The following is a 26455-nucleotide window of genomic DNA, read 5'->3' on the forward strand; positions in this document are numbered from 1 at the left end:
CCTGAAACCGTGCTTTGCCGCCGCCCCCTTCTCCGCCTTTGGATTTTGTCGGCGGCGCGAGGCCCAGCCTGGCCCCTCTGGGACTCCCCGAGCCAGGGCTCTTGCAACCCTGCGACCCATCCTTCTGTCCCACGGCAACGTGCCCGCCTCCAGGAAGCCCAGGTCACACGTGGCCGTGCTGTCCTTGCTGGCGGCGTCTGACCCCTGCCCAGCCTGACCCTGCAGCCTTGCTCCTGTGGGAAGCGACATCCCAGGCCGCTGAAGGAAGAAAGTGAGGCCGAGGCTGGGGCGGTGCCAGGAAAAGGCTGTGTGACTCCGCGCAGGTCGCCGGCCCTCTCTGGTTCTCCACGTCTGCAGGGTAGGACGCTCCATAACCCCCCGGTGCAGCGTGGGAATCACAAGCTCGAGAATAAAGGACCGTCCGCTGAACGTCTCTGTCACCACTTGGAGACTTTGAAAAAGCAAAAGGCCTTTTGTGCTTCCTCTTTTCTAACCCACTTTGAAGGTGGCCCGCAGGTGCCTGCCTCCTTTTAGCTTTGATCCTGGGGACACCATTGGGGAAAGCTGGTATGGGAAGGGGCCCTGCTGGAGCTCTCAGGGCAGTAAGAACCTCCTGGAGAGGTTGAGCCTGTCGCTCCCGTTGCCCATCACCCCACCGGGGAAAGCCGGCCGAAATCCCAGCCGCCCCTAAGTCCCAGACAGCTGCGGGATTTCAGAGAGGAGATGGGCGGGCAGCGACCCCTTGTGTTCTCCGACCCCTGGAGGAGGCAGGCCGGGCTCCTGGGGTCCAAGGCCAGCCCACAGGTCCACTTTTGTGGAACTGAGTCGGGTCCCGCTCCCTGCAGCCAGGCTGTGCCCCCACTATGGGGCAGGGACGCGGACTGGCACATTCGCATATTCCAGAAGCGGACACTGAGCTTTATTTATAAAGGGGAGGTGACTTGCTCGTGTCTGGGCCATGGCAGGAGTTCTGCAACCCCAGCTGGGGCGAGTCAAAGCACACTCTCGGGATGCTGTGAGCTCCGGGGGATCCCAAGGCCAGAAAATGTGTGAGGGGCAGCCCGTGAGCAGACACCCAACACCCCCTCACCCAGCGGGCCCCCATCCTCTGAAAACAGACCCCAGCCACCAGGGCTCTACCATGTGGCCCCAGGCTGCTTCTGATTGGCCCAGAGCAAGCCCATCTGCGGTGACTCTTGGGTTCCTGAGAGGAGGGGCCCCTGCCTGCCTGTGTCCATGCGACCCAGATGGTGGTCTCCTGCTAGTGTGTGTCTGCCTCCCGCAGTGCCGAGACACACTGGGGTGAGCATGCGCCGGGGCACCCAGGCCTCCCGGAAACCAGGGCAGGGGACGTGCAATGTGCCACGGCCACCAAAGATCCCAGCCGAGGAGCTCCTTCACTCCTAGGGGCCAAGGCCTGGGCAAGTTAGAGAATTGAGCGGTGCCACCCCCCAAAATTCACATCCACCTGGAACCTCAAATGGGACCTTATTTGGAAATAGGGTCTTTGCACTGGTGAATTCAGAGGAGGTCACGCTGTGTGAGGGTGGGCTCTATGTCAATGGCTGGTGTCCTCGTAAGACAACACATGGGGCGCCTGGGTGGCTCGCTCAGTGAAGCGTGGGACTCAGAGGGGGCTCAGGTCATGATCTCGGAGGCGGAGTCGTAGGATCGAGCCCAGCATGGGGCTCTGCGCTCAGCACAGAGTGTGCTGGAGAGGCTCACCGTCCACCCCTTCCCCACTCATACACTCTCTACATATATATATATTTTTTAAATGGAAGAGAGGGGCGCCCATGTGGCACAGTGGGTTAAAACTCTGCCTTCGGCTCAGGTAGTGATCCCAGTGTCCTGGGATCAGCCCACTGGGCTCTCTGCTGGGGTGGCGGGGGGAGCCTGCTTCCCCTCCCCAGCCCACCCCTGCCTCTCTGCCTACTTGTGGTCTCTGTCCGTCAAATAAATAAATAGAATCCTTTTCTAAAAAATGGAAGAGAACAAACAGCGGACACTGGAGGGGTCAGCCACAGACCGAGGGGCTCCTGGAGCCCCCGCACGGAGCATGGACCCGGCGACACCTTGATTTCAGGCTCTGGGCTCCAGAATTTAGGATGAGTTGTTTCGGGCCACACAGTCTGCGATACGAACGTGGCAGTCCCAGGAAACCCCTGTAGACGTGGACCCAGACTGGCCACTGTTAGGGATTGAACGGTGGTTCCCACAAAGGTATGTGGAGATCCCAGCTCCCGGCGTCTGCCGGAGACGAGGGGTCACAGGGCTGGCTCCTACTGGGGGAAAACCTGTCCCAGGTCCCCCAGCTTCTCAGGGCTTCCCCTGCCTGTCTGGGCCCACATGTCCCCTTCCTATTATCATACTGGATTGGGACCACGCTACGCCTTATGGCCTCACCTTACCTTGGAAAAGTACTCCTTCGGTGACCACTTCGAAAGAAGGTCACCTCCTGGGGTCCCGGGGGGCTGGGACTTCAACATAAAAGAACCCAGTTCACCTCGTCAGAAAACGCAGAGGCGCGCGCACAGCGCAGCACACACCTCGCTCCACCAGAGGGCAGGGCCCAGGCCCTCAGACCCCCAGACACAAGACGGACAGCCGGGGACCGGTCTGTGCCTTCCGGAGGGTCGCAGGGGACTGAGCCCCGCCTGCCCGCGGCCGTGACCTGCCCACTGATGCCTCCCCACAGACCCCCTCGCTCTGGTCTCCCTGACACCTTTTGTCCCCACTCTTCACGGTGGGCCCAAAGAGGTCCCAACAGAGAATCCAGCCGCCCTTTCCGTAAAAATGAAAAGAATGCCACTCATCCCTTTCTCTAAAAAACGTTATTTTTTAATGTTGAAGTATAATGAACATTTTTAGATGACATTAAGAAACGTTTTTAAATTGTCTTGAACACTAACCTAGTGTTAGGATTCGGCTAGGACAGGCAGGGAGGGCCCTTCCTTGGAGCTTGCCGTGGGGACGCCGCCCCATGGACACCGTCCTCTTGCAAGCCAGGCCCCCCAGACATGGGAGCACGGAGCCCCGGGAGCCGTGGTCCTTGGGGCACCAGCATCACCCCACTGCAGACCCCGGGCTCTGCCCTCCGGAAGGTGGGGGGAGGCACCCGCGGTTTAAGCCCTACCTGTGGTTCTGCGACGCGGTCACCCGCACAACGGGTCCCAGTCTCTCAACTCCAGCCCCAAGCTGCGTCCTTCCAGGCCCCCGGGAGCCAAGGGCGCACATTCCCCCCTTCTTGCCGTTGTCAGTCTGGTCTCCCCACCCAGCCCAGGGCAACCTGCTCTCCGTCCGTCCATGCACTCAGGGGTCCGACACATGGACAGGTGCGTCCCCACGCCACAGCATACCCCGGCACCCTGTTTCGTTGCCCTAGCATCTGCTGGGAGCCTCGGGAGGGCGTGGCCCCAGGAGAGTCACAGGGGTGGTTCCTGCTGGGGGAGAACCTGTGCCAGGCACCCAAGCTTCACGGGGCGGGGCGGGGGCAAGGGGGTCACTGGTCACCTTGGCATGCTGTAGAAGCATCAGCCCCGTCTCCACGGGGTTTCTCTCCTACATTGTTTTAGGGCCCACGTGACTTCGGGGTGACCTCACCTTAACTAAGTACCCCTGCAACCACCCCATTTCCAGATAATTTCCCATTTTGAGCTGCTGGGCACTAGGACATCAACACATAAATCTGTGGGGGGGGGGACAAGGCAGCCCAGGCCATCTGCTTGGGGCTCGGTGGGGTTCTCTGTGGATCTGGTCTCCTCCTGTGCTGGCGAAGTGTCCCGTGGAGAAGGACTCCCGCCCTCCCGCCGTGTCCATGCGGGGTGTCCACGCCAGGAGCCCCGGGAGGCTCTCCCGTTCCTCTTCCTGCCACGTCTACCGTTACCTTCTCTTCAAAGTGAGCGATGCTGGTTTCTCATTTTCTGCACAATTCCCTTTTCAAGTTAAAAGAGCGGGGCATAAAACAGCAAGTTGACTGAAACGAGAAGCACACGCACCATGGTGGCTCGCGGACCGCTGGGGTGCGGCTGTGCGGGGCAGGGTCCACAGGCAGGGGCGGCATGGCGTGGCTAGGGCAGCGGGCCGTGCACCCCTAACAGCCCCGCAGAGGCTCCGTGATGCAGGACGGACTACGGGACTGACTTCCAGGATCCTCTCCCGTAACATCCCCATTCCGGAGTAACAAAGGTGCCTGCGTGCGGGCTTCCTACCGTGGGCCACACCTGCTCCGCAGGCTACCCTGCCCCACGGTCAGTGCAGTGTGTGCCTGTCGCAGAGGCTGGCTTGGGGACGTTTGGGGGACACCCATGGCTTGAGACCTAAGGGGACCCAGGCCTGGGTGCATGTGCAGGGACCACGGCTGCCGTTGGACACCACGTGGTGCTTGGCACAAGGAGCTGAAGCAAGCAGGCGTGGGTGTGGAGAGCACAGAACGAGCCTGGCTGGCCGGGGCTGCTGGGGGGCCGGCGTCCGGCGCGGCAGTGTGTGATGCAGAGGGCCCCTGTCCTACCCCAGGGCGGCCAGCCAGGGGCCGAGGGGTAGCACTCGGGGTGCCTGGGGAGCCTGGCCAGGAAGGGCTGGGGGGCCACCAGGGCCTGTCCGGCCTGTCCGCACGCAAGGGCGCTGCCGAGATGCCCACGGGGTGCTCGGTCCTTTGTCTCAGGAGCTACAGGGTCAGAGGGGAGAAAAGTGACGTTTCGATGAGATTCCTCACTAAGGCACAGATTTCGCACAACTTCTTTCCTTCTTCAAGGCCAAGCTCCTGAGAAATTCCGCCTCCCGCTTCCTGCAGCTCAGGAGGGGCTGTGTGGCCGCAGGCTCCAGGCAGCCGGCCCAGGCGGTGGCCCCCATCCTCCCCCAGAGGGGTTCCACCCCAGGTTCCGGATCTCGACAGATGTCTGCTCCACGTTCGCAGGAGAGCCGCTGCGGGCAGGCCGGCCAACGGCCCTGCACAGAGCCCAAGGGGCAGATGGACAGACGGACAGGGGCTCAGACCACGGCACCCAGGCGGCTCATCGGCTCTGGCAGACTCCGCAGGACTGTGCACAGGAGCTCTCTGGCTGCAGGCGGACCGGGACACAGAGGACAAGAACACGGAAGACCCGGCCAAGCGTCGCCTGTAGGGACAGGAACGAGGGGACGAGAAGGGCCGAGGGGACGCCCAGCGGAGTCCCGCTCTGCGCCGTCAGCTCCAGAAGGCAGGCAGCGGGCCTGCTGCCCTTCCTCGTCAGGGAGGCCTGCAGTGGGCGCCGCGGAGACCTCCGGGGAGACAGCGTCCTCCTGCCGGGCAGCTTCCGGGCGCCGCTCACAAGGACGGCCGCTCCCGGAGGTGAGAGGCGTGCGTGTGGGTCTCTGGGTGCGCGCGGGCGCCGCCGCCCTGGCCGGGGAGGGGAGAGGGCAGTGGGGGCGGCCGGGCAGGGAGGCGGCGGCTCCTCTAAGGCCACTGGCTGCCGGCCGCCGGGTAGCTGGGCACAGTGGGATACTCGGGCAGGCTGTTCCCCGAGAAGTTGTTGTACTGAGCCTCCCGGGACGGTGGGTTCCGCCACGCGCCTGTGTTCCACTCAGTCTGCGCCTTCTGGAAGCTTCCGCCAGCCCCCCGGTAGATCCTGTGCACCTACAGGCACAGAGGCAGAGAGAATCCAAACTGAGTCTGTGGCAGGCGACAAGACCCGCTTGTGTTCACGGCAGGACCTCTCGCAGGAGTCACAGAAGCCACAGAAACAGCTCCCCGGACGCGTCAGAAAACGCCAGAGCCGACATGGCGGCCTCGGAGGGCGCCGGCCTGATCCACCGCCACGGTCCCCCCGGCTGCTGCCGTGTGTGGCCGCCAGCACTGCTCTCCTGCCCTGCTCTGGGGCCGGGCTCTTGGGCCGCCTGACGCGGGCGCCCTGCACCCCACGCCCTCTCTGTGGCCCATGGTCTCCTAGCCAGAGACCGCCAGGAAGGACTGACTCCCCACGACAGCGCAAGGAACGTGGGCCAGGGCTGGAAGCTCTAGAAATTCTGGAAAACTCCGCAGGCGAAAACTGGCATTTCAACTGGGTGCTCTGCTGACCGGTGGAGCGAACCCCGTCGCTCACGGGGGTGCTCCTGCTGCTCCGTGACTCTTAAATACCCTCTCTGCCCTCTCAGTGCGGGGGGGGACAGACAGAGAGCTCGCACAGGCAGCCGGAGCCCGCCCTCCGGAGCCCGCCCTCCCCACCGGCCACTTGCGAGGATGGCCCTCCGCGGCATCTGGAACCGGATTGCGGGCTCCGGCCAGCCTCAGCCACCCGACCCTGCTGGGGGGCTCGGGTCCCCGAACCGTCTGTGTGGACGCGAGGCTCGAGCTGAGCACCTGCTCCCCTTCCCGAGTCGGGGTTCCTGGCCTGAGCCAAGCAGACGGGCCCGCGAGACCGACCCCGCGGACAACCCGGCGCTGGGTCTCTGCCAGCCCCCGGAGACCACAGCACACACGCACGGCGCTGTCTCGTTTGGGGGGAAACTAAGTGTGTCCTGTGGGACACCCCGGGAGAAGGTTCTGGAAGCTCCCGCCTGGTGTCCCCGCCCCCCACACCCCTGGCCTGAGCTCATTTTGCTTCCTGTCCTCTGTCTGTATACGCCACAGCCATAGGAAAACCATCTGCTGCGCTCTGGGGACCTCCCGGTACACCCCTGCACCTGGGCCTGGGGACGGACACAGGCGTGGTGTCGCTGCTTAGGAAGAACACACTCTATTTGAGTCCATGAATCTTTCTTTTCTGTCCCCACAGGCGCCTTCAGTTAGCATCTACTTTCTAATTTCAGATGTTTGCAGCTGCGCGAAAGTCCCTGGTTGCAAACATCGCCCCATGCGAACTCGATCCCGGAACCACATTCAGGTTCACTCGCCATGCGTCTGCGCGCACACTCGTGGGTCCCACAGGTCCCTCCACACACCCCCGACTGTCCACACAGCTGAAAGCATTTGGGGTGCACACGGGGCGGGGGGTGCGGAACAATGCTTCTGTGTTCATTCTCAGACAGCCAGGTGCAGGGGCTCAGGCCTGGTGTCCCCCACGGCCGCGTGCCTGCCGGCTTCCACGGGGCTGCACGGTGACCATTCTGCCGCAGTCTCCGAGCGCCCGGAGCCGTCCTGCCCATGGGAACTTTCCGTGGCGGTGGAGACGGCCCACCAGCCCCACACAGCCGGCAAGTACCCGAGATGAGGTGGGTGTGGTAGGCGCCCGCCAATTTTTACTTTTACTTAATCTCAATTTAACTGTACTTGGCGGCCAGCATCCAGCGGCGGCCAAATTGGGCAGCGTGGAGCACACCCCGGGCCACGCATGTGCTGGGGACTCTGGCATATGGTGTCCCCGAAGGCAGATGCGGCCATCAGCGGCCTCCACTATGCTGTTCGCCCAAGCTTGCTTGAGTAACGGTCAGCTCGTTCCCGGACACTCAGTCTCTCGCTCCTTAAACGGGGATGAGACGAGCTCCCGGGGCTCGGGGGCTAGGGCGACGGCATGCGTGGGAAGATGCTAGAAGTCTCCGAACCCAGAGGACTTACCTTGATGATTGCAATGGCCATCATGGCAGCGGACATGGAGAACATGATGGCTGGGAGCAGCATGACCACAGCAGCCCCGACACTGGTCTGGAAGAACCCGACTGCCGCCAACCAACCACTACAAGGGGCCAAAGAGAGCGAGCATGGGTGCCAGCACATCCACCAAACAAGGAGCCCAGTATCCTCCATATGTAAAGATCACCAACAAATCAACAAAAAAAAAAATAAACAACTAACAAGGAAATGGGTGATTGGTATGGGGACTTGCAGGGAACAATGAACACACAAAAAGACGCTCAAACCCAGCAACAAGGAACACACGCTAGAACGGAGTCACTGCGTTCCCCTGCCACACAGGCAAGCGTGGCGTGTGCAAGGGGCTGTGGAGAGAAGCCCTGCCCTGGAGGGAGCGTGGCCCTATGCGGGGCAGCGGCAGTTACCACACTAAGCTCTACGCGCTCATGGCCGCACCCAGCTCTTGTGCTCCTAAGAATTTACACCACAGAATCACGAGTCACCATGAAAAGCCGGGGGGCCCTAAACGTTCCCCGGCTGGAGGGAACACAGATGCCTGGTGTGCCACAGCCTCACGATGGATGCTGAGGTGGTGTGCAGGAAGCGAGAGGGCAGAAGAGTTAAAGAGCCCTCGGTACAGCAGGACTGCGTGAGGCACGTTCTGTCCCAAGCACGTGTGGACACACATCCGCACCTGCCTCTAGGGCCGAGAGGCAGGAAATGACTTGCGCTTCAGGGACGTAGAAGACCAAGCAGGAGCCAGGAAGTCAGGACTCGTCCGCGGCTGCCAGCTACCCCACATGCCCCGTTCAGGCCCTCCAGCTGCTCCGCGGGCAGCCCCGTGTTCCACGGGCCAGCCAGCCAGGCGTGCCGGGTCCAGGCCCCCGCGGTCACACGTGCCCTGCCGCCTACAGCCCTGCGGCAGCGCTCCCGAGAAGCGAAAGGCTGCGTCCCGCCGCCCCCATACGAGCCTCGCCGTGCCCCACGCAGGAGGCCGAGCCCCGGGTCTCCAGAGGCCGCCCGCGCCTGTCGTCGAGTGTCCTTGCGTCTCGGGCAGCAGGGTGGGCGCTGGCGCAGGAACACGCGTGGTTTTCTCGGAAGCGTGCTCCGGGGACCGCGTCACGTTCTCAGCAAAAGGGAAGCCGCAAGTCCTCCCAACCCAAGTACGTGACACGGGGGCGGCCGAGGAGCCGGAGCCGCAGGCTCACTCTGTGCTGGGCACTAGGGACAGACCTGCCACCTGCTCCCACTCAGTAGGGGGCTGGGAAAGCCACTGGGGAGGGCACCTCGGCCGGGCAGGGGACGCAGTGTGGGGCCGAGCCAGGTGGCTGGACGGTCCAGGCGGGCGACAGGTGGTCGGAGGCTCCTGGGAGGGGCAGTGGGGGAGAGTCACCCTCGGGACCAGGGTCCTCCCAGCAGGTCTGCGGCCCGGAAAGAGGGGTCAGACAGGCGGGGTCCCAGCCTGAGGTCTGCGGTCTCTGGGGGAGGTGAAGGCACGCGCAGGCAGGAATGCGGGCCGGGGGACCTGCTCCACGGCCCCAGCCTCCCCGCAGGACCAGGACGGAGAAACATCTCATGTATGGGTGACCACCCAGGCTCCAGGGACAGTAGGGGACACACTGGTCTCCATCAGCTACAACTCAATGAACGACAGAGCCTGCCACGAGCCGTCCAGGTCAGGAAGAAGCCAAGGCGTCCACGGTGGCAGCGGGGAGGAGCCGGAGGGCAGGGCTCAGGGAGGGCACGAGGGGCGCCGGGGGCTCCCGCGGGGGGGACCAGGGAGGGGAGGACACGGCGTGAGAGACGGAGCGGAGACCCCCCAGAAGTGCAGCCCCGCCACCAGCACACACGCGAGACATGGAGACACGTGTCACCCCTGTGTCAACAAGGGCAGGCAGCTCACATAGAGCAACCCCCGACGCTGGTGGGCACGGACGGAAGCACACAGCATGCCCCCCACGCACAGCAGTGTCCCCGGCCCCAGCAGGAGCGAGGCCTCCACACGCTGCCCCAGGGACCGACCCCGAGCCCACGACGCTCAGGGAGGGAACCAGACACAGGAGGCCACACGGGGTGTGAGTGCACGCGTGTGACACGGCCAGACCAGGCTCCTCCACGGACGGGAAGGGGACTTGTGGGGGCCGGGGGCTGGTGAGGGGGTGACGGCTGATGGGGACGGGGCTGCCTCGGGGAGATGAAACCTTCCTCAACTAAACAGAAATGACGGGTGCACACTCTTGAGGGTGCACAAAAGCCACCAAGCTGTCCACTGTGAGAGTGAATTTCTGGCCTGTGATGGGGGGCTCACTACCGCCATTACTCTAAAAACCAAACTGCGGATTGGACAGCCACATGCAGAAAAATGAAACCAGACCATGTCCTTACTCCACACACGGAAACAGACTCCGAATGGATGAAAGACCTCGGCGTGAGGGAGGAATTCACCCCAATCCTTGAGAACACAGGCAGCGACCTCTTCGACCTCAGCCGCACCAACTTCTTCCTAGGAACAGCACCAAAGGCCAGGGAAGCCAGGGCAAAAAGGAACTCTTGGGACTTCATCGAGATCAAGAGCTTTTGCACAGTGGAGGAAACAGTCAACAAAACCAAAAGACAACAGAACGGGAGAGGATACTCGCAAACGACATACCCGATAAAGGGCTAGTGTCCAAAATCTGTAAAGAGCTTAGAAAATTCAACACCCAGAGAACAAAAAATCCAATCAAGAAAGGGGCAGAAGACATGAACAGACATTTCTGCAAAGACAGCCAGATGGCCAACAGACACATGAAGAAGTGCTCCCCATCACTCGGCGTCAGGGACATACAGATCAAAACCACAGCGAAGGGGTGCCTGGGGGGCTCCGTGGGTTAAAGCCGCTGCCTTCGGCTCAGGTCATGGTCCCAGGGTCCTTGATCGAGCCCCTCATCGGGCTCTCTGCTCAGCGGGGAGCCTGCTTCCCTCTCTCTCTCTCTCTCTCTGCCTGCCTCTCTGCCTACTTGTGATCTCTCTCTGTCAAATAAATAAATAAAATCCTAAAAAAACAAAACAAAAAAAACCCACATTGAGATGCCACCTCACACCGGTCAGAACGGCTAAAATTAACAAGTCAGGCAACAACAGATGCTGGCGAGGATGCGGAGAAAGGGGAGCCTCCTGCACTGTGGGTGGGAATGCAAGCCGGTGCGGCCACTGTGGACAACAGCATGGAGGTTCCTCAAAAACTTAAAAAACAGAGCTACCCTACGACCCAGCAATCGCACTACTGGGTATTTACCCTAAAGATACTAATGTAGTGATCCGAAGGGGCACGTGCACCCCAATGTTCACAGCAGCAAAGTCCACAAGAGGCAAACTACGGAGAGAGCCTAGATGTCCGTCAGCAGATGGACGGATAAGAAAGATGTAGTGTTTATACACAACGGACTCCCACGCAGCCTTCAAAAGAAATGAAATCTTGCCGTTTGCAATGACGTGGGTGGAACTAGAGGGTATTATGCTGAGTGAAGTCAGTCACTCGGAGAAAAACAATTATCATACGATCCCCCTGATGTGGGAAAGGTGAGAGGGACTGTGGGGGCCTGGGGGCAAGGAAGGAAAACATGAAACACGATGGCACTGAAGCGAGACAAACCATAGACTTTTTAAAGATTTTATTTATTTATTGGACAGACAGAGATCACAAGTAGGCAGAGAGAGAGGAGGAAGCAGGCTCCCCGCTGAGCAGAGAGCCCGATGTGGGGCTCGATCCCAGGACCCTGAGATCATGACCTGAGCCGAAGGCAGCGGCTTTAACCCACTGAGCCGCCCAGGTGCCCCTCATAAGAGACCCTTAATCTCACAAAACAAACAGAAGGTTGCTGGGCGGAGGTGGGGAGGGGGCGGGGGTGGGGTTTTGGACCTTGGGGAGGGTATGTACTATGGTGAGTGCTGCCAAGTGTGTGAGCCTGACCATTCACAGACCTGTGCCCCTGAAGCAAATAACATGTTATATGTTAATAAGAAATTAAAAATTTTTTTTAAATTTTAGGGGCGCCTGGGTGGCTCAGTGGGTTAAGCCGCTGCCTTCGGCTCAGGTCATGATCTCAGGGTCCTGGGATCGAGCCCCGCATCGGGCTCTCTGCTCAGCAGGAAGCCTGCTTCCTCTTCTCTCTGCCTGCCTCTCTGCCTACTTGTGATCTCTCTCTGTCAAATATATAAATAAAATCTTTAAAAAAAAAAAATTTTTTTTTAATTTTAAAAAAACAAAACAGCAAACCAAACTCGGGAAGCGCAGGGCAAGGAAGCCTCCGTTCCCACAAACGAGCTGGAAAGGGAGGGCGGGCGCGGGGCAGAGCCCGGGGAGGGCCGGCCACGGAAGCGCGCACACCCCACGGGCACAGGCGGCCGACCCGAACGTAGTTAAACCCCACGTGGGAACAGAAGGACACCCGTGGCCACGTGGGGCTGCCGACGACGGCCCAGCGGACGGCAGCGCTGCACCCGTGCGGGCCTCCAGCAGCGGCAAAGGCCTGTCCGAGGCCCACGGGCGCGACGGCCACAGGCGCACCATCCTTCTCTCCGCTTCCCTGGAAACCCCAAAGAGGCCCAACACGGAAACCCTACTGGGGGCGCCTGGTGGGCCCGGCTGCTCCCAGTCTTCGGGCTCCTTCCCACCGTCTCCCCCCTGTGGGGACAGGCCGGTCCCCTCCCCTGGTTTGCCCCAGGGCTCAGCGCCGGCCCCAGAGCCTCCCCCTCCGCAATCCTGGGAGGGGGGGCTCCCAGAGCAGTCTGGGGGGCTGGGGGCAGGGACAGGGCCCAGCCCAAGGGTGGACCCATCCGAACCCTACGGCGGCGCCCAGGCCTGGAGCACGCGCCAGAGACCCAAAGGACACGGGATGCAGAGCACACGACTAGCCTCTTTCAGCCTCCTCTGCCCCTCCGCGGGACGGTCCCGCCTTTCCTGACCTCGGCCAGGTGACGGCCAAGCACATGCAGCTGCCGCCCCCGAGGGGGTCCCCCCCAGGCTGCGCGTCAGAGGCGTGATCGCAAACCCCCTCGCCAAAGAGAGCACTTAGAAAAAAAGATAAACTATAACTTAAAGAGCTTTTTATAAAATTCCTTGAATTTAGAAGTGGGCTCCACGCCCCACACGGGGCTGGAACCCACGAGGCGTCGCAAGCCCCCCCGAGCGAGCCAGCCAGGCGCCCCGAAAACGCCGAGTAAAGGAGCAAGAACGAAAGCCAGAGGAGGGCGCGGAGGGGTCGAGGCCGGCTTCCCAGACACGAAGCAGCACCGGGGGCTTGGACAGACACGTACGAACGAAGGACACTCGTGTGTCTCAGAGTGCTTTTCCTCTCCAGGCCCCCAGGGAGGCGTTCGCAGAAATGTCCCGTGTGGGAGCGACAGACCCTTAGGATGCTGGGCAGGCAGGGGCGCCCCGAGACCACCCCCCGAGGAACACCGCACAGCTGGCCGCTGTGTGTCCCGTCAGAAGGCCAAGACCAGGGACGGCCACACTTGCAGCCGCAGATACCCGTCCCCTGGCAGTGGGCCACCAGGGACCAGAGGGGCGCAGTCACCCTGGGCTGGGCTCCCAAAGGGAATGTGGGTCGGCAGACCAGCACCCCAGGGTCCCCATTCCCTGCACCGAGCCCCGGGGAGGCCAAGGAGCTCGGAGGGATCCCAGCCACCCCAACGAACGTTCCAAGAAGGCAGAGCCAGGAGGACCCCAATGACAGCCCTTCACCACCTGCGCGGGCCCAGCGCCCAGCAACAGAACGGGAGCAGCGACAGCCGTCCGTGAGAGCAGGCAGGCCTGGAGCCGCACGCTGGGTGCTGTGCCCCCTCCCTCCCCCTCCGGTCCTTCAGGACAGGAACCGCTTCAGAGCGGCTCTCTGCCCCGGCTCCCCAGCTGGTTGGTCACCTGTCCCCAGCCCTGCCTGGCCAGCACTCCAGCAGGGACAGAGATTACCGTCCTCTCTCTACAAGCCGGGCCCTGGGGACAACGTGGAAACCGGGGTGGGGTGACACCGGACGGAAAAGAGCTCGCACGGAGGGCCGGAGCCCGCCCCGCCACTGGCCGGCTCGCGAGGCTGGCCCTCCGCGGCGTCTGGAACCGGACTGTGGGCTCTGGCCAGTCTCGCTGCTGGGGTCTCTGGTCCCTGAACTGTCCGTGCAGACGTGAGGCTCAGGCTGAGCATCTGCTCCCCTCCCCGAGCCGGGCTGACGGGCCCACGAGACCGACCCCGCGGAGAACCCGGCGCTGGGTCTCTGCCAGCCCCTGGAGACCACAGCACACACGCACGGCGCGCTCTCGTTTGGAGGGAACTAAGCGTGTCCTGTGGGACACCCCGGGAGAAGGCTCTGGAAGCTCCCGCCTGGTGTCCCCGCCCCCCACACCCCTGCCCTGAGCTCACTTTGGTTCCTGTCCTCTGTCCTCTGTCTGTATAAACCATGGCCATAGGAAAACCATCTGCTGGGCCCTGAGGTCCTCCTGGCACATCCCTGCACCTGGGACCCCAATGACAGCCCTTCACCGGTCCTCCAGACCCAGATCTGGGAGGAAGCCGAAACCAAGGGTCCACGCGGAGCTCATCTGCTCAGCAGGCAGGAGAGAAGCAACACCAGGAAGCCCCAGGGAGGCTCTTCGGGAAACAATCCCAGGTGAGAGCAGGTGACTCGCGGACTTTGTAACGGGGAGCAGAACACACAGGAGGGGACGGACACCAGGAAGGCGCTGAGGGGCAGGTCAGGAGGCCACGAACACCCCAAGGGATGCCAACCGAGAGGCCAACGGGGCACACCTGAGCAGAGACAGGCTTCCAGACCTCTGACAAGGCCGAGCACACACACCAGCAGCCTCGAGCAGCCCACGGGACACTCCACGCCAAAGACACGACCTGCGACCAGCTAGCAGCCCCACAGGCACCCACATTCTCGTCCTGGGAGCTGGGACGTGTCCCTTCCCAGAGCAGAGGGAACCTCATCAGGGCCCCGAGCTGGGGGTGACCCTGGGTTCCTGGGGCGCCCGGCGTCCTCACCAGGTCCTCACAAGAGGGAGGCAGAGAGCGGGGGTCCGGGAGACGGGCAGACCCTGCGCAGCGCAGGAGGCTGGAGGGGGCCGCGGGCTAGGAAAAGGCAGGAGCCGGGTCTCCCTGAGCCCCGGGGGGACCAGCCCTGCCAGCACCAGGGTTTTGGCCTCATGAGGCCCACGTCAGACTCCTGACCCCAGAATTGTGAAATGAGTCTGTTTAAGTCGCTAAATTTGTCCTAACTTGTGACGGCAGCTGCAGACCTGGGTATAAACCTTAAAAGACAAAAAGCCTAGCTCTCTCCTGACAGCAGGGTCACAGGCAGCTGTCCTGGGGGGCCTCTTGCTGTCCGCAGAGCCGCTCCTCCCGGACACGCGTCCAGGGACACACCTATCAGCCTCCCGGAGGAGCTGGGAGTGCGTCCCAGGACCCCCAGGGGCAGGCCCCGATGGGCACGGGCAGCAGACCCAGCCCCAGCCCTCCAGGGCCACCGGAGTACTCACACACCGTCCCTCACACCCTGGGAGGCTGGAGCCGCACCCGCCCCACGGGGACCGCGTTGTCACCCCCCGCCCCACGGGGACCGCACCACCCCCGCGCGGCAGCCCGCACCCGGCTCACCATGCGCCCCATCCCGCAAAGCCGACGGCCTGGATGACGGTCAGGACAAACTGGGCTCCGAAGATGAAGAAGAAGGCCATGAAGTTGAAGGAGCTGTCGGCGCTGCGGAGGGAGAGAGCACAGCCGTCACGCAGGCCGCGTGCGCACGGCGGGACCGAGGAGGTGCCGGCCCCAGCGCGCCAGCACACGGGGACTCCGACCGGGCGGGGACTCCACGGGCCACACCGGCCTCTCCGGGAAAAACTGCTGTCCCCGGACAGAGTCCCGGCTGCGGAGGAATGGAGGGGTTTCACGGTGAGCGACGACGGCCACAAGGTCGCTGAAGAGTGACCCGGGGAGGAAGCGTGTCACAGACTTAGGGCGCCCCGTAGGCTCTGCAGAAGACACGGACGGTTGCCAATGGGGCCGTGGCACAGGCGACCTCCAGGTCACTGAAGGAGCACGGGGCCAGCAGGACCCCCAGGGCCGTGGGAGGAGGCAGGGCGCTCCCAGGCCGTCCGCATGCCGCAAGCATTGCTGAGCGAGGCTGCCTGAGCTGGCCCGGAACCCGGAAGAACGGCTCCTTCCAGCTTCGGCAGCCGGGTGGGTCTCTAGTTCTTACGCCCCCACCCCGGAGGGCCTCAGGGCGCTGGCAGAGTCCCTGAGCCCGGGATTCGGGAACCATCAAGGGGCAAACACGGCAGGTCCTGAGGAACAGGGGGCCTGCTGGGGTGAAGGTCCACAGAAGCCTAGAGCTGCTTGCGAACACCCAGTGCATCCCCCGCACACCGGAGTGTCCCTTGGCCCCCGGCAGGAGTGAGGCGCCACCACGCACTGCCCCGGGGACGACCCCGAGCCCACAACACTGAGGGAGGGAACCAGACACAGAAGGCCCCACGGGGTGTGAGTCCACGCGTGTGACACGCCCAGATGAGGCCCCTCCATGGATGGGGACGGGGCTCGTGGGGGTGGGGCTGGGGTGATGGCTGATGGGACAGGGTTGCCTAGGGGCTGAGGGAATGTTCTGGAACTACACAGAGTGATGGTGCCAAAACCTTCTGAAGACACGAGCGGGTGGGCAGCTACGGGAACGGCCTCTCGATTCAATCCCTACAGGACAAACCAGACCACCCTTGCCGGCGTCTAGACGGCCACCCCGGACACAAGCCGTCCCCCAACCCCACCGGACGGTCTCAGACACGGACGTCTGAGGACGCAGGCCCCGAGCACACAGGGTCGCGCGTCTGGCCGTCCCCTGCGCCGGCCGGGCCCGCACTCACCGGAAGGCCTTGTAGGCCGGCCGGAACCAGCACACGTAGCCGCAGGGGGAGAAGAGCAGCAGCCACAGCAAGGCCAGGCCGAAGTTGGCTCCCGAGCCGCCTCCGATCCACCAGGCCAGGCAGGCCACGAGGTTCACCGCCAGCGTGGCACAGTAGACTGGGGAGGGGACGGAGAGTGAGTGGGCTCCAGGGCAGCGGGCCTGGGTGCCTCCCACCCCCGGGAAAGCGGGGCCGGGCTCTGGTCAGCACCGGCGTCGCAGAGCCAGACGAGGGCTCAGAGCACATCACTGTCAGAAAGGCGAGGTTGAGCCCCAAATCCGCGCTCCCTCCGCCTGAGGATGGGACCAAGTTCATGGTGGGGCTGTCCCGGCGGGGGTCAGAGGGGTGCAGGGAGGCCCCGCCCCGCCCCGCCCCGCCCGCTCACACAGCCACAGCCGGTAGATCCTCTTCACCAGGAGCTGGTGCTCGATGGGGATCTCGTCCGAGAAGTTCTGGTAGAAACAGGGCTTCAGGGGGATAAACCTGGGCAGCGGCGGGAAGTTGTTCTCCTTTTCTGCAGGGACACAAAACACCAAGGAACGATACCAGGCGGGGGGCCTCAGTGACCGCCCCAAACACGTCCCCATCCCTGTCAACCTGCAGACGTGTCCCCTGCCGCGGCAGAGGGGACCTCGTCAGGGCCGCGAGCCGGGGGTGACCCTGGGTTCCCGGGCGCCCGGCGTCCTCACCAGGTCCTCATGAGAGGGAGGCAGAGGGCGGGGGTCCCGGAGATGGGCAGACCCGGCGCTGCCGGCGGGGAGGATGGGGGGCCGCGGGCCAGGCAAGGGCAGGAGTCGGGTCTCCCTGAGCCCCGGGGGGACCAGCCCTGCCCGCGCTGGGGTTTTAGGACTCCTGACTTCACAACATGAGATGATAAATGTGGGTTTTTTGGGTTTTTTTTTAAGATTTTATTAGAGAAAGAAGCACAGGCAGAGGGGGAGAGGGAGAAGCAGGCTCCCCAGCGAGCAGGGAGCCCGATGCGGGGCTCCATCCCAGGACCCCGGGATCATGACCTGAGCTGAAGGCAGCCGTCTCACTGATGGAGCCGCCAGGCGCCCCGGTGAACGTGGTTCAACCCCCTCGGCTGTGGCGATCCGGAAGAGCAGCTGGAGAGACGCGCAGAGCCCAAAGCTGCCAGCACCCCACGCCATGGAACGTTCTGGCCCTCCAAAGGCACGCGCTTCCTGGGGCAGCTCAGACACATGCCCACCAGCCCCGGGTTCCAACCACAGCACTTTAGCCCAGAAGTCTGAGCTCAGGCTGTGGTGGGGCCGCGCCGCCCCGGGGGCTCCACAGGAGGGTCCCTCCTGCCTCTCCTAGCGCCTGGGGCTGCAGGCAGCCCTTGGCGTGCGGCCACATGGCCTGCGTCAGTGACAAATGGCCATCTCCCATGTCCTTATGGGAACACCTGCCACCGCATCACGGCTACCCTATCTAGTGTGACACCCTCCACTAACTACACCCACAGCGGCTCCGCTTCCAAACACGACCCTGCTTCACAGGTGTGGAAAGACGGGACGTGTCTTCCGGGGACAGGGTTTAGCCTGAGCACGGCATGGTCCACGCCAACCACAGCGTTTGGAAGATGTCACCTCTGTGGCCGGACGCCTCCTGAGCACCTCGGAGGGCCAGGCCGTGAACCAAAGCCAGAGGGGGGCTGCCTTCCTGGCGGGGGGACGCTGACAGTAATCACAGTGACTGAGCAAGAGGGGCGAGCCAGGAAATGCTGCGGGGGAGGGTGGTTAGCTGTGCTCCACCGGGAGGGCCGGGGCGCCTGGCTGGCTCAGCCCGCCGAGCATCTGACTCTTGGTCTCAGCTCTCGATCTCGCGGTGGTGAGTTCGAGCCCTGCACTGTGCTCTACACCGGGCGTGGAGCTCACCCGTAAAGAGCCATCAGGTGAGCCCCGCCTGCTAAGTGTCTGCCTGAGGCTCAGGTCATGATCCCGCATCCTGGGATCGAGCCTCACTCGGAGGAGCCTGCTTCTCTCTGCCCCTCTCCCCTGCTTGTGTGCTCCAACAAATAACATCTTAAAAAGAAAAAAAAAAAAGTTGGTACTTAAACAGAGACTCCAGGAAGTGAAAAGAAGAGGCCCTGGGCTCCGGGGGAGGGCGTCCGTGTGTGCGGATGGAGAGGCAGCGGGAGCCCAGGGACCAGGGAAGGGTGGAGAGGCGGAGGCGGAGGCGGAGGCAAACTGCACCTTACTGGCCGCAGAGCCCTGAGGCATGACCACAGGAGGCAGGAAGCCTCGGGTTCCAAGCCTGAGCAGAGAGAGGAGCTGATCCTGCTCTGAACTCAGCCTCTGTGATCAGGTGTGGGAGAAGGGCCCCAGCACGGGCCCCCAGCTTCCATGCCACAGTCCCTGGTCGCCACCCTTCACGGCTCCTGCCCAAGGCCCCAACAAGGACCCACCCGGCCCCCCGCCCCGCTGCTCCCTCGGCCACCAGCACCTCTCCTTCCTGGAGGTCCGACCCCCCCCCCCGCCTGCCGCCCACAGCAAGGACAGGGTGACGCTTCCCGTGGTCAGGCTGCGGCCCAGAGGTGAAAACCCCCAAATCACATCCCTTTGAAACCCTATTTTCTTGGCAAATAAGAAGCCCTGGGACACGTTCTGTGTAGACTCGGCCCTCAGGAGCCTGGGTTCAAATCCCAGTGCCACCAGCAGCCGGATGACCTCAAGCACCCAGCGCCCCACCCCGCCCTCCACCCGAGGACGGGGGCGAAGCTGAAGCTAACTCCACACACAGGGCGGGGGTGAACGTGGGCGGACGGTGTGCACTCCGGCCCCGCGCCGTGGCCTTGGGGCCCCAGGGCCCCCTCACTGTACCTGCACATCCCACCCCCCCTTCTGAGAGGGACGAGGTGGGCACGCCTGTGACAGAGTGAGTGACACACGCAGGCATGAACCCAGACGCCCAAACCTCACACCTCCCGGTGATGTCCACGACCAAATGGGCCCCGGGGCAGAGAGCCTGGGGCAAGCGGACAATCCCCACAGAAACCGGCATCGCCCTCCCGTCCGCTCAGAGCGAGGAACGGACCCCAACACCCTCCACGGGAGGAAGAGACCGGCGTGTGCCCCCGGGGGGGTTGTCAGGGTGGGTCTGGACACTAGGGGACCCCACCCACAGGACCCCCCCACCGCAGGACCTCTGGGTGAGACTCACCAGACATTTCCGCTGTGACAACTGGGCGGGACAGAAGCCTAGGGCCACCTAGAGGGGAGACAGCCACAGTCAGGAGGTCCCTCAAGGCTGCTGGGGGACCCCGACCCCAGCTGCACGCTCAGCAGCAACCCCGGCTAGAGGCCTCAGCTCCAGGCTGCCCCGGGGGATTCCGTGCTCTGGTCCCAAAGGGCACCCCAAACCGGTTAGGCCGGCCCCACGTGCTGCCTGCAGAGCCTCCCGGGCAGTGTCCGTGCTGGCAGAATGGGGGTCGGCCTGCTGCCCCAACACACAGCCGGCCAGAACCAACATGTTCCTGGGACCCCGTGGACCCACGCCACCTCCCTGTCCCCACCAACCCCCAAGCTCCCTCTTTATCCATGAACAGCTCCGAGCACCTCCTCAGCGCCACTGAGAACTGGGTCCACGCTCAGTGCTGAGTGACATCGCACGAGTCGCATGGCCTCTGTGGTCTGCACCCTTGCCCCTGCAAGCCTGACGGAGCTAAGGGCCTCGCAGCGACCTGAGGCAACTGGGGACGCAGCTGGCCACTGGCGGCCCTTCCTACACGGAACCAGGGGAGCCGGCATCACGGAGGAGCCTCGCGGAGCAGGCTGCCACCAACACGTACACCTGTGGGGACTCTGCCGGTCCCCTGAGGGCCCTACGGGTGGGCACGGCCATCACCAGGACAGAAGCTAGGCTCACGGGGCCATGCCCAGGGCCCACCCAGGCCTCACCGTCCCCAACACTGAGAACCTACAGACAGCTCCCAGACGCACTTTCGAGGTGACAAGGTTCCACTGACAGTGAGCTCCCACAGTCCACTCCCCACACACCCCCGGGATACCCTCTGGTCCGGCCCAGCCCAGCCCTCCGTGCCCACATTCCGGGTGGGCTCACAAATCCACGGCACTGCCCATCCGTGGCACTGGCCTGCAGGCAGACCCCCTCCCCTGCCCTGTGCCTGTGGGCTGGGCGGGGGGGGGGGGCTGGGGCAGACCCCCGGGCTCCAGGGGAAGCTCAGAGCAGGGATGAACTAGGCCCCACAGGGACCCCAAGTCTGCACACGCTGGTTCTACTAACTGCTCTGGGGAAGACCCCCAGCTGGCCCCACCTGAAGCACGGGAAACGGCACCGCGACCAGAAGCAGCCATTCAGGGAACGGAGTGCAGGCCACCCCCGCCCTGTGTCAACACCCCAGGGCCAGCTCCACCCTTCCAGAACCAGGACACAGGCCAGGAGGTGCCCCCTAGGCCAGCACGTGTCCCCCACATGGCTCAGGAGCTCCCCTTCCCGCATATAAACCCCAAACCTTGACAAAAGTGGTCACCTGATCCAAGGACCCTTGCCTACCACGGTCCCCGCCTCTGTCAACAGACACCAACCTGGTTTGGGGCTATTTATTTTCACAAGCAGAGCCGTTTCCAGACCCAGAACAAAGGGGATCCTGTCCCAGCGGACCCTCGGGCTTGGGGCAAGAGGTGGCTGGAGAAGGAAGTCCGAGGGCCCAGCCCCCTGCCCAGGCTGGACCGCACGAAGCTCAAGCCCGGGGAAAAGCTCCGTTGGGGCAGGAACGTGTCCCCACGCGCCAGCAGGACAGTGAGAGGCGGAGGCCTGGCGCTGCAGTCTGAGGGAGCCGAGCTGCCGGTGCCTAGGAGTCAGGGTCCAGCCGGCGGCACTGGGCCTCCAGGACCCCACGGAACACCTGGAAGCGGTGGTTGAGGTCGGGCCGGGCGTGGATGCGGAAACGGGTGCCCAGGGCGCCGTCGGGCGAGGGGGCGCCGTAGAAGACGCGCTGCACACGCGAGTGCACCAGGGCCATGGCGCACATGGCACAGGGCTCGCGGGTGACGTACAGGTCATAGCCCGTGCACACATAGGGGAGGCTGTCCGTGCACGCGTCCCCGTCCTCGTCCAGCTTGCGCACAGAGCCCACACGGACAGCCTGGGGGGCACCGGCCGGGGCGAAGGAGCAGGCGGGGAAGGGGCCGAGGTCATAGGCGCCACGGCCCTGGCCCTGAGCCACCAGGTCAATACACACCATGGTGGCGTGCAGCAGGGGGCGGGCTCTGCTGCTGCAGTCGTGGCCCGTGGCCAGCACGCGGCCAGAGGACGGGTCCACCACCACAGCTCCCACCGCCCTGAGGCCCCTGGCGGCTGCCTGGTGCGCTGCCCACACGGCCCGCTCCATGTGGGCCTGCATCGCCGTGCGCTCCTGCGCCGAGAACAGCCGCCCGGCCAAGGCGCGTGTCACCTGCCTATCCTCGTGGAAGGACGTGGGCCAGTAGGCACGCGCCTCCTCGAACTGGCCTCTGGTCAGGGGTGGCCGGGCCGGCACAGGCACCAGGAAGGGCTGTCCCAGGCCACGAGGGTCCACGGCCGGCTGCGGGAGGAGCTCGGCGAGCGACCTGGCCCCGGCGGCTGGCCCCGCCAGGCACAGCAGCATCTCGAGCGCATGCGGGCCGGCGCGGTGGCTGGGCCGCACCCTCTTCAGGTGAGGCTGCGCGGGCAGTGGGTGCACGGCTGACACCTCCTTGAGAAGCCGCGACGTTTGCCGCTTGTCCAGGATGGGCGCAGCGTAGGCCAGTACCAGCTCCACGTCCCTGGACTGCTGCTCGGACAGGACCGGGACGGCTTGCCACGGCTCAGGCTCGGGCTCGGGCTCCGGGCTCCCGGTGTTGCCGTCCACACGCTGCTCCCCAAGGCCCGGGGCTGCCTCCATCCTCGGCACGGCTCCGACTGTGGGAGACAGAGACCGGAGCAGACATTCATCCGTCGGCTGCAGAGGCCCCGGCAGAGCGCGGCAATCCGACCCTGGTCCCGGGAGCGTGCGGAATCCGAAGGCTCGTCCGAGTCCGCGCACACGGAGTGCACCGGTGGCCGCGCTGGGGCTCACATCCCGCCAAGTCCTGGTCTGCAGAACTCAGCCCAGCACTGACCTTCTGCCTCCCTGGGGCACGGGCCACTGTGGACATGCACGCCAGGTCTCACCCAGTGAGAAAAAGACCACGGACGGTCTCAGGACTCGTCTTCACGCCGGCCGGTCGCCAGGTCCCAGCACTCATTCCCCCTGCCTCTCTGCGCTTTGGGAACGGCAGCTTCTAGAACGTGTAACATCACGTCCGGACCTCGCATCGTGCCCCTGGTGGTCGGGACCGCCACGGATAAGGTCAGACCCCAATTCCTGGTCATCTCGACGCGACTGTGGGGGATCCTTGCTGCCCCCACGTGCCCACACCACACAGCCGGCTGGCATCTGGGGCAGACCGGCCCCCTTCTCTGTGGACAGGGAAGGGCTGGAATCCCCTCTGACAACCGGGGGCTTCCACGTCTCACGACACGCCTCCCAGCCCACTCCTCGGCCACCCCTAACCGCGGCTGTTCATCAGCCAGGCCCGCTGGGAGGCACAGGACAGCCTCACCCTCCAAGCTATGTCCTGAGCTCATGATACACGTCGGGTCAGCACGCAGAGCCCGGGTGCTGCCGGCAGCCACGAGGGACTGGAAGGCGCAGAAGGCCTCCCAGCACACGCACGGCACCGTGCCAGGCAGGGCCCACAGCAGGGCCCACGGAGCCGACTCTAAATCGCCCCCAGCACACGCCACGCTCAGGACCCCACAGCCCGCACGGACCCCGAAAGCTCCAGGTCTCCACAGCAAAACACGCGCCCCACCTGCCCCACTGAGAGTACAACTCTGATGAAAACAGAACAGCCGACAAGTAAAGAAGCCTACCCCGGGACGCTGCCAGCCGGGGTACCAGCCCCTAGGCAGGGTGGCAAAGCCCCAGCGTCTCTGTCGGACCTGTGGCTGCTCCACTCCACACCCAGCCATGCACCTGGAGCTCCGAGAACACACGTTCACCACGAAGAGCACACGAGGGCTCTCAGCAGAGCCTTCAGGGCGCCTGGAACGCGGACACGGCCCAAGCGTCCTTCGATGGATAAGTGGACACACGCAGTGGGTCCCCTACACACAGTGGGGCCCCCACACACGGGAGCAGCCCCTGGCCGCCAGCAGGTAGGTGTGAGGTGTCCCCAAGCACCCTGGGGACAGACCCCGAGCCCACAACACTCAGGGAGGGAACCAGACACAGAAGGCCACACGGGCTGAGTCGACACGTGTGACACACCCACGGACAGGAAGGGGCTCGTGGAGGGTAAGAAGTGACTACGAATGGGGATGGAGCTTTTCTGGGGGTGGGTGGAGTGTTCAGGAACAAGACTGTGATGATGGTTCCACAACCCCATAAAAGTCCTAAAAACCACAAATCGGTCATTTTTTTTTTTTAATTTTTTTTTAAAAGATTTTATTTATTTATTTGACAGAGACAGATCACAAGTAGGCAGAGAGGCAGGCAGAGAGAGAGAGAGAGAGAGGGAAGCAGGCTCCCCGCTGAGCAGAGAGCCCGACGCGGGACTCGATCCCAGGACCCTGAGATCACGACCTGAGCCGAAGGCAGCGGCTTAACCCACTGAGCCACCCAGGCGCCCAGATCGGTCCATTTTAAATGGGTGAACTGCCCCTCGGTGAAGCCACTAACAAAAAGGGAGGGGTGAGGGCACCGGGCAGTTGCCAAGTCAGCAGACTCCAAACAAGGCCCTAGGGCTCGGATGACAGCTGCTGGTACTGCAGCCGCCACGTGTCCGCCCAGTGACCCAGAAGGGAGCTCGGGGGCTGGCCCCTTTCTGCAGGACAAGCCGAGGCTCTGTGAGCTGGAAGGACTTCCTGGAGCCACCAGGCAGGGAAGGCGGAGTCGGGATCCGACCAGCTCTCCGACCAGCTCTCGGGCTGCCTCCGGGGCCCGTTCCACAGATAAGGAGTGAACAGCTTCTGGAGACAAGGTCCCCGCCTGAGCTCCCAAGCCCAACGTCCAGAGGGCAGCGCCAGTCCAGTGGCAAACAGGGTCCGCGCACCAGGGCTGTTTCAGCCAGCAGGGACGTACGGGCTGGAGGCCTCTGGGGCACCCGGCTCCTCTCTCATCCCCGAAGCTTGAGATCAAGGCCCGGCTCCAGGCACCCAGCCGCCTCCACACCCCCCGCACACCATCTGCTATGCTCACGCAGCTCAGTGCCAACCCTGGCCCGTCCGGGGGCAGCCACAGCCGGCTCAGAACCGACGATGCAGGGTCCCAGTGCCTCTGCCTCAGGCACTAAGTCCTAGACCAGGAGGAGGGAGCCTCAACTGCACATGGGAGCCCCACAGGTGGGCCAGGGACATAGGACCCTAACACAAGTGCCCGGCAGCTTAGGATTACCCCCCCCCCGTGTCGCCCCACCACAGAAGGGGTGCTCTGGAAGTCCCGAAGACTCTGGTGCTCAAGGGAATCAGGAAATGGCACTGATTCAGGCAGCAGAGTCTCCCTGCAGGCAACACCCAGTAAACTCAGGCTCGAGGCCCCGTCTCCCCACTGGATTAGGAAGGCAGGCCAGAAGCTGGGTGCGAACCCCGGGGCACCAGGCCTAAGCCCCAGCCTCAACGTCCCCCTCTGAAAAACGGAAATCCAACACCATCACGAGGGGCTGTCGGAGGCAGAAAGGGACGAAACCCACACGAGACCCCACACAGGCCCGGGTCCAGTGATGCCCGGGGGCGGAGAGGGTGAGTGGGCAGAGTCAAGGAGGGCTCCTCGGAGGCAGTGACCCGCAGCTGGCCCTGGAAAGCAGGCAGCCCTGAACAGGACAGCCAGGGCTGGAGTCCCAGGCCCGCCCGCAGCGCGCGAGGTGCTGGTTCGGTGCTGGTTCCGAGGGCGGAACCCGGGCGGCTCCTGGCCCAGCGGGGAGGCAGGGAGCTGCCATCTGCACCCTAACGAGCTCCCCACTGCTGATACGGAGTTCTCCGACGGCGGGGCGTCCGAGGGGGTCGGGCGCGCGGGGTGCAGCCGGGCCAGGCCAGGACAAGCCCCGGGCCACGCACGCTGTCGGTAAGCGCCAGGGCAGCGCCCGTTTGCAACGTGGAGAGGCCTGCAGGGGCGGGACGCCAGCACGCGCGGGACCCGGAGGCGGGGGCTGGCCGCGACGACCCCAGGCACGCGCGCGGGGGTTGGGGGGCGAGCGGAGCCGCCGGGCGTACGGGGCCTCCCCCCCGCGCCCGCAGGGGCGCGCGCACGCGCACAAGGTCGACGGCGGGGCAGCGGCGGCCGGCGGCCCGACCGCCCCACGCGCACGCGCAACGCGCCGATGCCCCCGGCAGCCTCCTGGCGCCGGGCACGGCCGGCGTCCCCCGCCGGCCGAGATACGCTTTCCCCCGCGCCCGTCACCACCCCGGCTCGCCGTCCGTGGGAGCCGGGGCCGCGAGAGCCGAAACCCCGGGACCCCGCGCTTACCTGAAGAACCGCACGCGAGCGCAGCGCCTCCCAAGGCTTAGCAACCGACCGCCTGCCCCGCCTCCGCCCGCGCCGCGGGGCACGACGGGAGCGTAGTTCCAGGGGCGGGGTCGGCGCGGCACAGGGGCGGGGACCGGGACTACAATCCCCACAAGGCTGCGCGCCGGGCCGCGGAGCACCGCCCATCTCCCGAGCGCCGCTCCCGAGACACGCGGGAGCGCGGGGAGAGCTGAGTTGAGGGTTCGAGACCCCACTGGGCGGAGGGGACAAGGGGGCGGCGGGGGCCGTTGGGGAAATCGGACGAGGGAGACTGAGGCAGAGGCGGACCCGACACCCAGTCTGCTGCTGCCGCGTGGCTTCAGAAGGGCTGTCCTCAGAGACCGGGGTGGGGGTCGGCTTCGCATAGTGGCCCGGGATTGGGCGATTCTTGGCCTCGGTGTTCCCGTCTGTACAGCGGGCCAAGCGGGCCTCTTGGCTCTTTTCGCCA

The 26455-nt window shown here is 64.3% G+C and overlaps 2 protein-coding genes across 2 annotated transcripts; both read right to left on the bottom strand.

Annotated features, from left to right (window-relative positions):
* Positions 1-2819: 2819 nt before the first annotated feature.
* Positions 2820-22657, bottom strand: ADAT3 (adenosine deaminase tRNA specific 3). Its single transcript, XM_082750355.1, has 8 exons — positions 22635-22657; positions 21029-22382; positions 19644-19691; positions 16864-16992; positions 16440-16596; positions 15181-15282; positions 7532-7649; positions 2820-5614 (listed from the first exon to the last, which is right to left on the bottom strand). The coding sequence occupies exon 2, from the start codon at positions 22363-22365 to the stop codon at positions 21295-21297; it is 1071 nt and encodes a 356-aa protein (XP_082606481.1). The 5' UTR covers positions 22366-22382; positions 22635-22657; the 3' UTR covers positions 2820-5614; positions 7532-7649; positions 15181-15282; positions 16440-16596; positions 16864-16992; positions 19644-19691; positions 21029-21294.
* SCAMP4 (secretory carrier membrane protein 4) lies at positions 2820-26038 on the bottom strand. The gene is made up of 7 exons (XM_082750356.1): positions 25969-26038; positions 19644-19691; positions 16864-16992; positions 16440-16596; positions 15181-15282; positions 7532-7649; positions 2820-5614 (listed from the first exon to the last, which is right to left on the bottom strand). Exons 2-7 carry the CDS (start codon positions 19648-19650, stop codon positions 5435-5437), a joined length of 693 nt encoding a protein of 230 aa, XP_082606482.1. The 5' UTR covers positions 19651-19691; positions 25969-26038; the 3' UTR covers positions 2820-5434.
* Between the last annotated feature and the right edge of the window lie 417 nt (positions 26039-26455).

The sequence above is a fragment of the Mustela nivalis genome (genome assembly GCF_964662115.1).
Source record: "Mustela nivalis genome assembly, contig: HAP1_SCAFFOLD_979, whole genome shotgun sequence".
NCBI classification, from domain to species: Eukaryota; Metazoa; Chordata; class Mammalia; order Carnivora; family Mustelidae; genus Mustela; species Mustela nivalis.